The sequence below is a fragment of the Sorex fumeus genome, unplaced genomic scaffold (genome assembly GCF_029834395.1).
Source record: "Sorex fumeus unplaced genomic scaffold, SorFum_2.1 ptg000044l, whole genome shotgun sequence".
NCBI classification, from domain to species: domain Eukaryota; kingdom Metazoa; phylum Chordata; class Mammalia; order Eulipotyphla; family Soricidae; genus Sorex; species Sorex fumeus.
In genome coordinates, this window is record NW_026606101.1 from 71563967 (window position 1) to 71576694 (window position 12728).

The following is a 12728-nucleotide window of genomic DNA, read 5'->3' on the forward strand; positions in this document are numbered from 1 at the left end:
GGCGCTCATGTCACAAGCTTCCCCGGGAACAGACAAAACCAGCCATTTACCTTGTATGGTTGGGCTCCAGGTGATAACACAAAATCGTTAACTTTTTGCAAATGCAACTTATTTACAATGGAATCTAAAAAAAAAAAGGTAAAGAATGGTAAATTGATGAGAAAACCACAATATGTTCAATTCTGAGTGTACCATGCCATAAAATTTAACATTCATGGGCTGGAACGACAGTCTAGCGGGGAAGGTCTTTGCCTTGCACGCAGCGACCCGGGTTCAGTCCCCAGCATCCGATAAGGTCCCGTGAGCACTGCCAGGAGTGATTCCTGAGTGCAGAGCCAGGAGGAACCCCTGAACATCGCCGGGTGTTACCCCAAAAAGCAAAAAAATAAAATAAATAAATAAATAAGTGAAATAAAACTTAACTTTCACAACACACTAACGCCACTCCTGGTACAAACAGGTGAGGCAGAGAAACAGTGGGAGAGCAGGGAACGGGAAGGAGAAGGCAGACCAGCAGCGGGCAGGCTGCTGGATGGAGTACCACCTGCATGGCCTCGGACAGGTCAGAAGATTAAGGACGGTTTGTTCCCTTCTGGCTTTTAGGGCCACACCCAGCAGTGCTCAGAACTCACTTCTGGCCAATACGGGTTCGATCTCTGATATCCTATATGGTCCCCTGAGCACCACCAGGAGTAGTTCCTGAGTGCAGAGCCAGGAGGAACCCTAAGCATTGTCAGTGTGACCCCAAATGCCAAAGTAAATAAATAAATAAATAAATAAATGGTGTCAATAAATTGTGACTGGTGTTACTGTTGGCATTGCTGTCCTAAGAATACTGTGTGGTTAATGTGGGACAAAGTGAACATGAGATTTTCTCGACTGATCACTGCTGGTACTGCAGAATATCAAGATTCTTGGTACTGGCAAAAGGCAATATAGATGAGAGATTTGAAAACAACGGCCAACAGACTAGCCATGAGAGCATCCTTCACCCAGCCCGTGGTCTCTCCAACCCATTTCTTGCAAAAGGAAACAGAGTCTTTAGAAGAATCCTAGGCAGAGAGCCGGAAATACACAATCTAGTATCAGAATCTTACCACAGAGCAGCAAAGAAATGATTGAAGATAGACTGGCCAAGAATGAACAAGCTGAGCGTATTCATAGTGACAATACTAGTTGAACTGGATTAAAATACATCATGCAAGGGGGAGAGAGTAAAACGATTAGGGCGTTGTCTTGCATGACGCTGACTCCAGTCCGATCCCTGGCACAACACGGTCCCTTGGGCATGGGCAGCAACGATCCCCAAACACAGATCCAGGAGCAGCCTCCTGCCCCACCAGGTCCAGCCCAAGCCCCCCGCCCAAACATTCGTATTACATGTTTAAATCTGTAGTTCATAAAGACAGGGGGCAACCTGGTTGCAACAGAGATTACTAGATAAAGAGCTCACTGAATTTTTCTGATGATGTAGCACTGCCTTGATCTCCCTCAAGAAAGATCCCAAGGATGGCTCTCCATATTAGCTACTTCAAGAATATGGACAAACAATTCTAGGATGAGCTAGAACAGCAAAACTCAAACTCTGGAAACTTGTATCAATGACCTTGTTTCACAAAAAAAGAATTACGAGGGAAAGAGAGGGAGAACCGACACCCAGAAGATATAGCAATGGATTGTATATAAGGAACCTACATTGGGGTTTTTTTTTGGGGGGGGATTTGTTTTTGTTTGGGGGGCCACACCCAATGATGCTCAGGGGCTACTTCTGGCTCTGAACTCAAAAATCACTCCTGGTGCTGGCCAGGGAACCATATGGGATGCCAGGGGTCAAACCTGGGCCAGCCGCATGCACGGCAAGCACCCTCCCCGTTGTACTATTGCTCAGCTCCAACAGTTTTTAAAAAACATTATAATAGTTGTAATTATTAGAAAATTCAATACTGATGGGATATCTAATATCATGTTAAAAGCATTATGCCAGATTGAAAAAAAAACACAAGTTCTAATCTTTTGTGGTACATATTGGAATATTTACAGGCAAAATGATGGTTATGATTTCTTAAGGAGAGTCAGAGATGGCACATGGCGTAATGGACAGGTGGGACAGGATGGGAGACGGCCGACGGCCACTGATAAGGCAAAGAATAATCTGTATTAGACAATTCCAACAGCAGGGAGGCACAAAAGTGGTACTCAAAATATAAAGTTACTAGAGAAAATCTTTGCGTTTCGGCATGCAGTGGCATTAACTGATCAGTTATTAATCTGAATTAAAGTAACAATTAGTCATCCACATATTAACTGTATTTAGGAGAACCCGATGATGCCATCCATATGAGGCAGTAAAAGCTGTGGATTTAGGGGCTGGAGTGATACTACAGTGGGGAGGGTGGTTTGCCTTGCATGCGGCTGACCCGGGTTCGATCCCCAGCCCCCCGTAGGACTCCCTAAGGGCCACCAGGAGTGATCCCTGAGCAAAGAAGCGGGAGTAACTCCTGAGCACTGCTGGGAGTGGCCCAAAAGCCAAAATTTAAAAATAATAATAAAATTAAAGCTGATAGTAAATCATAAAATTCCCGGGGCCACGGTGATACTCCGGCTGGGTAAGGGAACTTGCCTTGAAGCTGACCTGGGTTTGATCCCCGGCACCCCAGATGGTCCCCTGAGCTCCTCAAGAAGTTATCTCTGAGTGCAGAGGCAGGAGTAACTCCTGAGTACCACCTGGTGTGGCCCCCAAACCAAAATAAACAAATAAATAAATAAAGCTATGTCATTAATTTCTCCATACCGAAATTGTTGTTTTCAAAGAAGTGAATTTCATTGTTAACATTTCGGGCACAAATGGCTTCATCTTCTGACCATGATGGACACCTATATTTCAAAGAAAGAATATTTTTTTTAAAAAATTGGACAGAAAGCAGAGGAAATGGTTCAAAGGACTGGTGTGCATGGTGAACATCAGGGGGTTGAAACCCTGGCACTGCATGGTTCCCTGAGCACTGTACTAGGAGTAATCCCTGGGCACTGCTGGTTGTGTCCCCATCCAAAACAACTTATTTTTTTTAATGTAGAAGTACTACTATTTATTCAGGCATTGATTAAGTTGACTGAACTGGGCATGAACTCCACATTACTTTTTTTTTATTCAAAATATTAATTTAATTTTATTTATTTAATTTTTCCAAACAGTTTTAAATGGAATAGAGCATCAAAGGTTAGTGAATGTGCTCAAGTTTGTGACATTACTTCTTATCTAAAGGAAGAACAATATCTGTCAGTCGTAGTATTCATAGTCAATAGAAAAATACAGCATACTTTCTAAAAATTCTATGAAACGTAAGATGAAGCTTCTATTTTATTAGGTTTTTATTGACAGAGGTTGACCTCATAGGAGTAAACTTGCTGTATATGCAGGAAGCCCCGGATCAGCTCTGGCACTGCATGGTCCCGAGCACTGCAGGCAGGACCACGGGGCAGAAGACATGCCATCGGGTGAGCTCCAAGCACCTTCCCCACCCCTACTGCTACTTTCTAAAAGTAAAATCTAGATTTTGAAAAGAATGTTTAAATCAGTATACCAGAAAAACAAGTATTACACAAAGATATTTGAGATAGTTTGGGGCTGGAGCGATAGCACAGCGGTAGGGTGTTTGCCTTGCACACAGCCAGCCTGGCTGAGCCAGGTTCAATTTCTCCGCCCCTCTCAGGGAGCCCGGCAAGCCACCAAGAGTATCTTGCCTGCATGGCAAAGCCTGGCAAGCTACCCGTGATGTATTCAAGATGCCAAACACAGTAACAACAAGTCTCAAAATGGAGACGTTACTGGGCCTGGTCAAGCAAATCAATGAACGGGAGGACAGTGTTTGTTTTGTTTTGGAAATAATTAGTATTTTAAATCATTTACCAATTTTGCATTTTTTTCTGAATGAAGGACTTCAAACATGCCCCTGTTTTCACATCATAAAGTTGGAGGTTGGGTGTTCCAGCTGCTCCATCTTTAGAAGCTGCAAGAAAAACAAATCTTTTACAGTAATTATCTTCTAAGAACACTAGTTTTTAAAAAAAAATCATTCTTAGGGAAAAAAAACCACACACACAAGATTAGAAAGATAAAAAAGTCACTTTAAATCAATTCTTCCCCCCCACCCCCACCCCCAACTTTAATTCTAGATATAATCAGTGACCCTAATGCCGTGTCACTAGGACAGTCACTGGCACAAGCTCAACGTTTCTGAGCCCAGTTACCACTCAGGATAGAATACTTGAGATCTGATGTTTGTGTCATCAGTCTGCTGTCAAAGGGCTACAATTCTTTAACCATTAAATTTCATTAAAATTCTTTAACGGCAGCCTATGACTATGAATCACATTCACATACAAACATTATCTAAAACCACCCACGAGCCTCAAGTATTTCTCAACTTCCCTGGTATTTACTTGGGAAAGATTCACTCAAGTGCATGCTTCAATGAAGAAGAACCCCAAGAAGTTTATCACCCAACAACTGTCATATTGTTGGGTGATAATTTTGGGGGGACGCACGGGGTCAGAACGATGGCCACCCAGTGGTGGTCAGGTCTTACTCCTGCCTCTATGCCCAGGAGTCACTCCTGGAGGTATTCCAGGCACCATCTGGATCATCACCATATGATCATATATGATCATCTTTATTTATTTATTTGCTTTTTTGGGGTCATGCCCAGCTGTGCCCAGGGGTTGCTCCTGGCTCTGCACTCAGGAATCATTCCTAGTGGTGCTCAGGGACCAAATGGGATGTTGGGGGATTGAACCCTGGTCAGCTGTGTGCAAGGCAGCGCACTCCCAGCTGTCCTATGGCTCTGGCCCCATCATTTTATTTATTTATTTATTTATTTATTTGCTTTTTGGGTCACACCCGGCGATGCACAGGGGTTACTCCTGGCTTATGCACTCAGGAATTACTCCTTGCGGTGCTCGGGGGACCATATGGGATGCTGGGAATCAAACCCAGGTTGGTCACGTGCAAGGCAAACACCCTACCCACTATGCTATCACTCCAGCCCCTGGCCCCATCATTTTTCTTCCTTTTTTTTTTTAATTAGTGAATCACCGTGAGGTACAGTTATAGACTTACAAACTTTCGTGTTTACATTTCAGTCATACAATGATCGTGTACCCATCCCTCCACCAGTGCCCATTTTCCACCACCAATGATCCCAGTATCACTCCCACCACCCCCACCCCATCCCCCCACCCCACCCCACCTCTGTGGCAGGGCATTCCCTTTTGCTCTCTCTCGCTTTTTTTTGGGTGTTGTGGTTTGCCGTAGAGGCACCAAGTGGCCACTGTATTTGATCTACAGCCTACATTTGGCAAGCATCTCCCAACCTGAGTGGGTCCTCCAACACCCTTTACTTGGTGTCCCTGCTCTATCTGAGCCGCCTTTTCCCCCAGCATTTGGGCACCCAAGTCTTGGAATAAACCTCCTGGCCCTTATCTCTATTATTCTTGGATGTTAGTCTCCCATTCCCACTTTATATTCCACAGGTGAGTGCAATCTTTCTATGTCTGTCCCTCTGGCCCCATCATTTTAAATGCTTTGATTTTAAGGGTGATCACTAATCTGAATCTTTGAGATCATCTCCATCCACTGGTTATTTACCTTCTAAATTTTTCCCTTGAGAGCCTTTTTCCCTTGATCTAATTATGGATTTTTCCACCGAAGGTACTGTATCTTGGAAATCATTTCAAGTACATTATTGATTAAAAAGCTTTGGCGGGGACTGGAGCAATAGCACAGCAGGTAGGGCATTTGCCTTGCACACGGCCAACCCAGGTTCGATTCCCAGCATCCCAGATGGTCCCCTGAGCACCGCCAGGGGTGATTCCTGAGTGCAGAGCCAGGAGTAACCCCTGCGTATCGTTGGGTGTGATGCAAAAAAGAAAAAAAAAAAGCTTTGGGAGAGTGGTGGTGGGGGGAATACTGGGGACACTGGTGGTGGAAAAAGTGCACTGGTAGAGGGATGGGTGTTCAATCATTGTATAACTAAAACTCAAACATGAAAGCGTTGTAACTATCTCATGGTGATTCAATTAAAAAAAAAATGTTATTCTCCTCAAGAGCAGCTGCTTGTTCGGGTCAGGGCGAGCATTCCAGAGGGTCAGTGCCTTCTGTATACCCAGGAAACCCGGGTTCCGTCTGACCCCCAGTTCTGCGTGGACCCTCAAGCAACTGCTGGGAGCAGGTCCCCAGGCACTAAATAAGCAACAGTCCCTGAGCACTGCTGGGCGTGACCCCCCCCCCAAACCAAACGAGAGAAATATCTGGAAAGAAACCCATGGCCTTTCTCTGTCTGCAGACCCCCTCTTCCTGCCCCACTGAGCTGAACCGGTCCCCACATGTAACTCTCCCAGCTGGGAAATACTCACTCGTGTAAGGCTGCCAGGCCGCCAGGATGGTGCTCTTTGGTGAGAACTCAAGGCAAACCGCCTTCGGGAGGTCAAAGCAGTGCAACAGCTGCTTGTCGGGGACACTGATAATACTGACTCTGGTTTCAAAAGAAAAGACTTTAGCTGCGAGAAACTGTTTCAGCAGGAGCCGGGTCTATGCGAAAACTTTTTTTCTCTCTTCAAATGCTTTTTCAGAAGACTTATTTCAGTTCCCCCCAAATATCCAAGATATCTTAACTTAAAAAGTGTCCATTTTAGAGGCCAGAGCGAGAGTACAGCGGGGAGGGTGTTTGCCTTGCACATGGACCACCCGAGTTTGGTCCCGGCATCCCACAGGGTCGCCTGAGCTGGCCAGGAGTGAGCCCTGACTACCGCCAGGTGTGGCCCCAAACAAAACAAGGCAAAAAACCAAACAAGTGTATGCTTTTACCTGTGGCGCCTGCGTAAGGCAGGTGTGGGAAAATAGAAAACTAGAAGACAGATGTGCCAGACGGGTCCACCTTCAGTAAACAAGGACTTTCGGTGAACAGGGAAAGGAGCTCGGGGACTCTCGAACCAAGAGGAAAGAACGGCTCCAAGCAAAACCATGTTTATTTATTTTCTCGCTTTTGGGCCACACCTGGTGGTGCTCAGGGCTCACTAGTGGCAGCCAGTGGACTTCGTATGAATGAGGTCAAAGCCCACCCACTGTGCTATTATCACTCCGGCCACAAAAGCATAGGCTTTTTTTTTTTCCCCCTTTGGGTCACTCCCGGCGATGCTCAGGGGTTACTCCTGGCTCATGCACTCAGGAATTACTCCTCGCAGGGCTCGGGGGACCATATGGGATGCTGGGAATCAAACCCGGGTCAGTCGCATGCAAGGCAAATGCCCTACCCGCTGGGCTATTGCTCCTGCCCCACAAAAGCATGTTTTAAAATTCAGGCAAATGGAAGTTAAAACAGCTGGGGAAATCAGCAAAGGCGCTTTTGATATCTATTCAAATCTCAGAAGTAGTTTCCAGGAAGGTCATGACTAAGAATTACTAAGAACTACTGTAATGCAATAATGACAAGAATGACAATGACCGGATCATCAGAGCAGTTTCCACTATTTATGGGAGCTTTCTCTGTACCACACTCTGGCCTAACCATTTTCTATATTCTACCCTCACAACAGTCACAAAACTGGCATTAGCATCTCCAACCAACCGAGAGTGAAATCAAGGATTAGAAAATCCAAACAACTTGCCAAGAGCATATTACCGATAAATGTCAGAGACAAACTCTGAAACCAGTTTGGCACGAATTGCTCTTTGGATTGGGGGAAAAAAGAGCCATACCTATTTTACTCTAGAAATTGCTTAAGATTATTTTGCTTTATTCAGGGCTGGAGCGATAGCACAGCGGTAGGGCGTTCGCCTTACACGCGGCCAACATGGCCGACCCGAGTTCGATTCCTCCGCCCCTCTCGGAGAGCCCGGCAAGCTACCGAGAGTATTCGATATGCCAGACACAGTAACAACAAAGTCTCCAATGGAGACGTTACTGGACCCGCTCGAGCAAATTCAGGTTTGAGGGCACTGGGTTACGATGGCAGAAACACACATACGGACATTTAAGAGTCTCTTTAAATTACTAGAAAATACATCATTTTCAATTACACAAAGCATTTTTTGTTTATTTTGCGGCCACACCTGACAGTGCCTAGGGTTTACTCCTGGCTCTGTGTTCAGGGGACCATATGTGATACTGGGGTTACCAGCTGGCCCAACAACATTCAAAGCAAGTGTGCTATTACTCAGGCTAAGTCCCAAAGCTTTATTTGTGGGGGCGGGAATCAGGTCACACCTGGTGGTGCTCAGGGCTTACTCCTGGCCCTGCACTCAGAAATCACTCCTGGTGGTGTCGGGGGGACCATATGGGATGCTGGGCTCAAACCTGGGTCAGCTGCGTATCCACTGTACTACTGCTCCAGCCCCAAACCTTCCTCCCCCCCCTCTCCTTTTGCCCTGATGTTAATAAACTTAATAGCTCTTCTTAGTTTAATGAAGAGTGTTCAATCTGAAAAAACACACAAAGAAAACTGGATTACTGCTTTGGTTTATTTAACCATGAAATCCTTAATGACCATAATCAACATACGACATAAGGTTTTCTGACATGGGAACGAGATGCATCCCTGTGGCTCCAGAACTTTAAAGAACCAGTTCAGAAAATACCCACGAAACAAGTAGACAACAAATGGGGACACATTAAAAGGAGTCAGAGTTCAGTACAAAGTGGATATAGAATGAAGAACATAAATCACTAATAATCTGAAAATTATTCAACAGAATTACTCAACAAATTATGCTGGCACAATAAAGGATAACTCAAAGGTTAATAAAACAATGTCTGGGATTCCCCATTAAAAGAATAGTTTTTTTCTTTGCTTCTTTTTAGGGGTGGGGTGCCTCTGTGTGTGGGCCAGCCCTGGCAGTGCTCGGGGCTTGCTCCTGGCCCTGGGCTCAAGGGTCACTCCTGGCAGGCTTGGGGACCAGAGGAGGGCCGGAGACTGAGTCCAGGTCGGCCACATGCAAGGCGAGTGCCCTCACCACTGTGCTCTGGCTCCAGCCCCACTGCTCTTCCTCATCAGTCACTCTTCAAGGAGCGAGATAAACACAACAAAATCCCGGCACAGAAATGGACACGAAGAACTTTACAAGTGTTCCACAGAAAGTGTGTTGGAGATAATATCTAGCCACGACATAACATCAAAAGCTGGAATTTACAAACTTCACCCAGAGACATATTCTTCAAGTCATGCCACTTATGTCTTATACTCATGGTGTAACTAAAAAGATGTAATATAAATGAACACTCACTTTTCTCCGTTGTTCCAGGCAAACAAGGTCCCATCCTTACTAAAGGTATAGACTTTGCAGTTTTTTCCAGATTCCCTGAAAACGAAAAGAAGTTTAAATCCTAAGCATTATTTATTTTTTTAAAAATTCTATTAAAACTCTAATCTTAATTTTTTTTTTTTTTTTGCTTTTTAGGTCACACCCAGCGATGCACAGGGGTTACTCCTGACTCTGCACCAGGAATTACTCCTGGTGGTGCTCGACCATCTGGGATGCCTGCAATCGAACCCGGGCCGGCCGCGTGCAAGGCAAACGCCCTACCCGCTGTGCTATCGCTCCAGTCCTCTAATCTTAATTTTATGTGTGCGAGTGTGTGTGTTTCTCTCTAGCCCACAGCTGGCAGTGCCCATGGAGTGCTCTGGGGTTAGTGCTCAGAAACTACTCCCTAGATGCACATCCTGTGTGGAAACCCTGTATCTGTCTCCTGGACCTGTGAATCTCTGTGAATCTTCCTTTATGACGTTGAACCTACGCAAATTTTAGAAAATCATCCCAAACTAATGAAGTCTACCAAAATACTGTATTAAAATGTCATGCTAATGGTCAGTGCAAAGTAAATTAGAAATCGGTTTTATACCAGCAGATTAATCTTATATTACAGAGCTATTTTAGGTGAATGGCGAGATTTTGCTGGAAACCTCAAAGTGAAAGTGAAATGTGAAAGTTCTCTGCTGTCGGCCCTGAGCCTGACAGGCTGAAGGATTTTAATGTGCTTTGTGTAAAACAGCCCAGACCACAAGCAGAACAAAATAATGGTGGACAGAATTTCCGCAAGAGGCCAACAAGTGTCCTGGGAAGGAAGAACAGGGGCTTCCCACCACTGCTTTCTTTCTTCTTTCGTTTTTTTCCTTTTCTTTCTTTCTTCTTTTTGGTTTGGGGGCCACACCTTGCAGTGTGCAGGGCTCACTCCTGGCTCTGTGCTCGGAAGTGACCTCTGACTATGTTCAGGGGACTGTATGTGCTAGTGGGGAGAGAACCGGGGTGGGCCAAATGCGAGGCAAGTACCCGACCTGCCGCGTTATCATTCCTGTATAGAGACAGAAAGAGCAGGGAGTCTTCATGGTAAGTACACATGAATGTAGGATTCCAGACGGAAGCAGGCCTTTGGAAAGGGGACAGGACGGTGAGAGTCTCTTGGATGGTGAAAGTTCAGTCCTTTTTCACTCAGCTAGACACGGCTACTCTGAACACATCTCCAGTGATGAAAGAAACCCAAACAGGAAAGTGCATATACACACAGATGTCCATGCACACGGTCATCGGATCTGATTTCACGGTGAATAAATGGTTGACGCGCTGAATTAATCAGACACCAAGGACTGACTGGCGCGTTCCCCCTAAGCTGAAGAGTAGTTTTACATGAATTCCCCTGAAAAATGACACCGATGTTTCTGCAGTCACATAAGAAACTTAAGTTTAGCTTGTAGTTATCAGATTATTTTTTTTTAAAACACAGGGGCAGAGAGGCAAGACAGGAGTGAAGGTGCTTGTCTTGCATGAAGGATCTCTGAGAATGACGAGGAGTGACCCCGGAGCACAGGGCCAGGAGGAAGCTCTGAGCATGGTCAGGTGTGGCTCGACACCCCCCCCCCCCACCAAAGCAAACAAAAACAATTATGGAGGGGGGCAGAGAGAGAGCACAAGGGCTAAGACACTAACGTATATGGCTGACCCGATTCTATCTCTGGCACTGCATATAGTACCCTGAGCACTGCAAAGAGTGATCCCTGAGCACAGAGTCTACAGCAAATCTGGAGCACCACCAGGTACAGCCAACACACTCTCCCCGTCACATAAACAAAATAAAAAAGTGTCTGAGCAATAGCACAGTGGGTAGGGTGTTTGCCTTGCACGTGGCAGACCCAGATCAGCATCCCAGATAGTGCCCAAGCACTGCCAGGAGTTTCCTGAGCACAGAGCCAGGAGTAATTCCTGAGCACAGAGCCAGGAGTAACCCTTGAGCATCGCCAGGTGTGGGCCAAAACCAAACATACAAAAACATTTAAAAAATAAATTAAAAAAAAATTAGAAAAAACAGCTATGACCAAGGCCCTCCACCCTGTAACTTGCGGAACTCGTTTGTGAACCACGAGTCTTAATTTTACAACCCTTCTCAAATTCCACCCAACTTTTGGTCTACGATTCCAGACCACTGAGATCTTCTTGTATCTTAATTTTTTGTTCTTTCTAGCTTACAGGCTTATGAATAGCATAAATCAGAAAACACCGTTCTGATCCATGATCCAAACCAATGGTAAGAATGCTGAATGAGGGGCGGGGGCGGCCTTAGTAGTAAAGGGAATCCCCCACATGCATCAGACCTGGGTTTGATTCCCAGAACTGCAGATAAAATGAAAAAAAAAATGCTGACAGCTGAATGAACACCGACAGGCTTCGTATCAGATGCAGACACTCGAGGTTCTCATATACTTTGCTAACCTCTACTTACAGCTTCATGCTCACGTGTTTAGAAATTCTACGCATAAAGGAAACGAGGTAGGCTGGAAACAATCTGTTCTTTGCAAGTTTATTCCGATTCCGACAATCACCCTTTTTATCTCATTCGTAAATGACCCTTTCGGTAGCTCATTCTAGAATTGTATTTAAGACTCGAGACAGCCTTGCTACATTATAGGACTTGGGATTCAATTCTTAAATCTAGGCTTGGGAAATGACTATTTTCTTTTGTTACAATCTTTGAAATGAAAAGATCTTTGTGGGCCTTTTTTTTTTTTTGGCTTTTTTTGGGTCACACCCGGTGAGGCTCAAGGGTTACTCCTGGCTCTGCACTCAGGAATCACTCCTGGCGATGCTCGGGGGACCACCAAGCATATGGGATGCTGGGAATTGAACCCGGGTCAGCCACACGGACGGCAGGCAAATGCCCTCCCCGCTGTACTATCACTCTGGTCCCTGAAAAGTTTTAAAAATATCAAAAAAGTGGATGCATGAGGATGTGCATCAACCCTTTCTGCTGTCCCCTGCTGTTTTCCTCACTTCCAGCTGTGCTCAGAGGTCATTCCTGGAGGTGCCTGGGTACCACATACTGTCCTGGGGACGGAACTGGGGTCAGCTGCCTGCTAGGCAGATACCTCGGCCTTTCCACTCTCTCCAGTCCCCACAATATTGGTTTTTCTTTTTTCTTTCTTTTTGGGCTCCACCAGCAGTGCTCAGGCTTACTCCTGGCTCTGACTCAAGGATCACTCCTGGTGGTACCTGGGGTGCTGGGGATGGAACCCAAGCTGACTGTAAGCAAGGCAAGCGCCCTAGCTGCTGCATGGCCGCTCTGGCCCTGATTATCTGGGGTTTTTTTATAACTCCGCAGGTCACCTAATGTGCAGTCCAACTTGGGATCCATTCATCAAACAGTGCCAGGATCACTTTGTCCGAAACCTTTCTGGAGGGCGAATAC

General features: G+C 45.6%; 2 protein-coding genes across 2 annotated transcripts in view; one reads left to right on the forward strand and one right to left on the reverse strand.

Annotated features, from left to right (window-relative positions):
* Positions 1-12728, forward strand: part of SIAH2 (siah E3 ubiquitin protein ligase 2) — a 636369-nt gene that overhangs the window by 113713 nt on the left and 509928 nt on the right. The gene's annotated exons all lie outside the window — the stretch shown is intronic.
* The window catches only part of EIF2A (eukaryotic translation initiation factor 2A), a 36652-nt gene that overhangs the window by 16652 nt on the left and 7272 nt on the right, over positions 1-12728 (reverse strand). Inside the window, exons 3-7 of the mRNA XM_056121828.1 lie at positions 9278-9352; positions 6412-6530; positions 3908-4007; positions 2792-2874; positions 51-124 (exon numbers count right to left, since the gene is read on the reverse strand). Coding sequence (XP_055977803.1) covers positions 51-124; positions 2792-2874; positions 3908-4007; positions 6412-6530; positions 9278-9352 — 451 coding nt within the window. The remainder of the gene's footprint in view (positions 1-50; positions 125-2791; positions 2875-3907; positions 4008-6411; positions 6531-9277; positions 9353-12728) is intronic.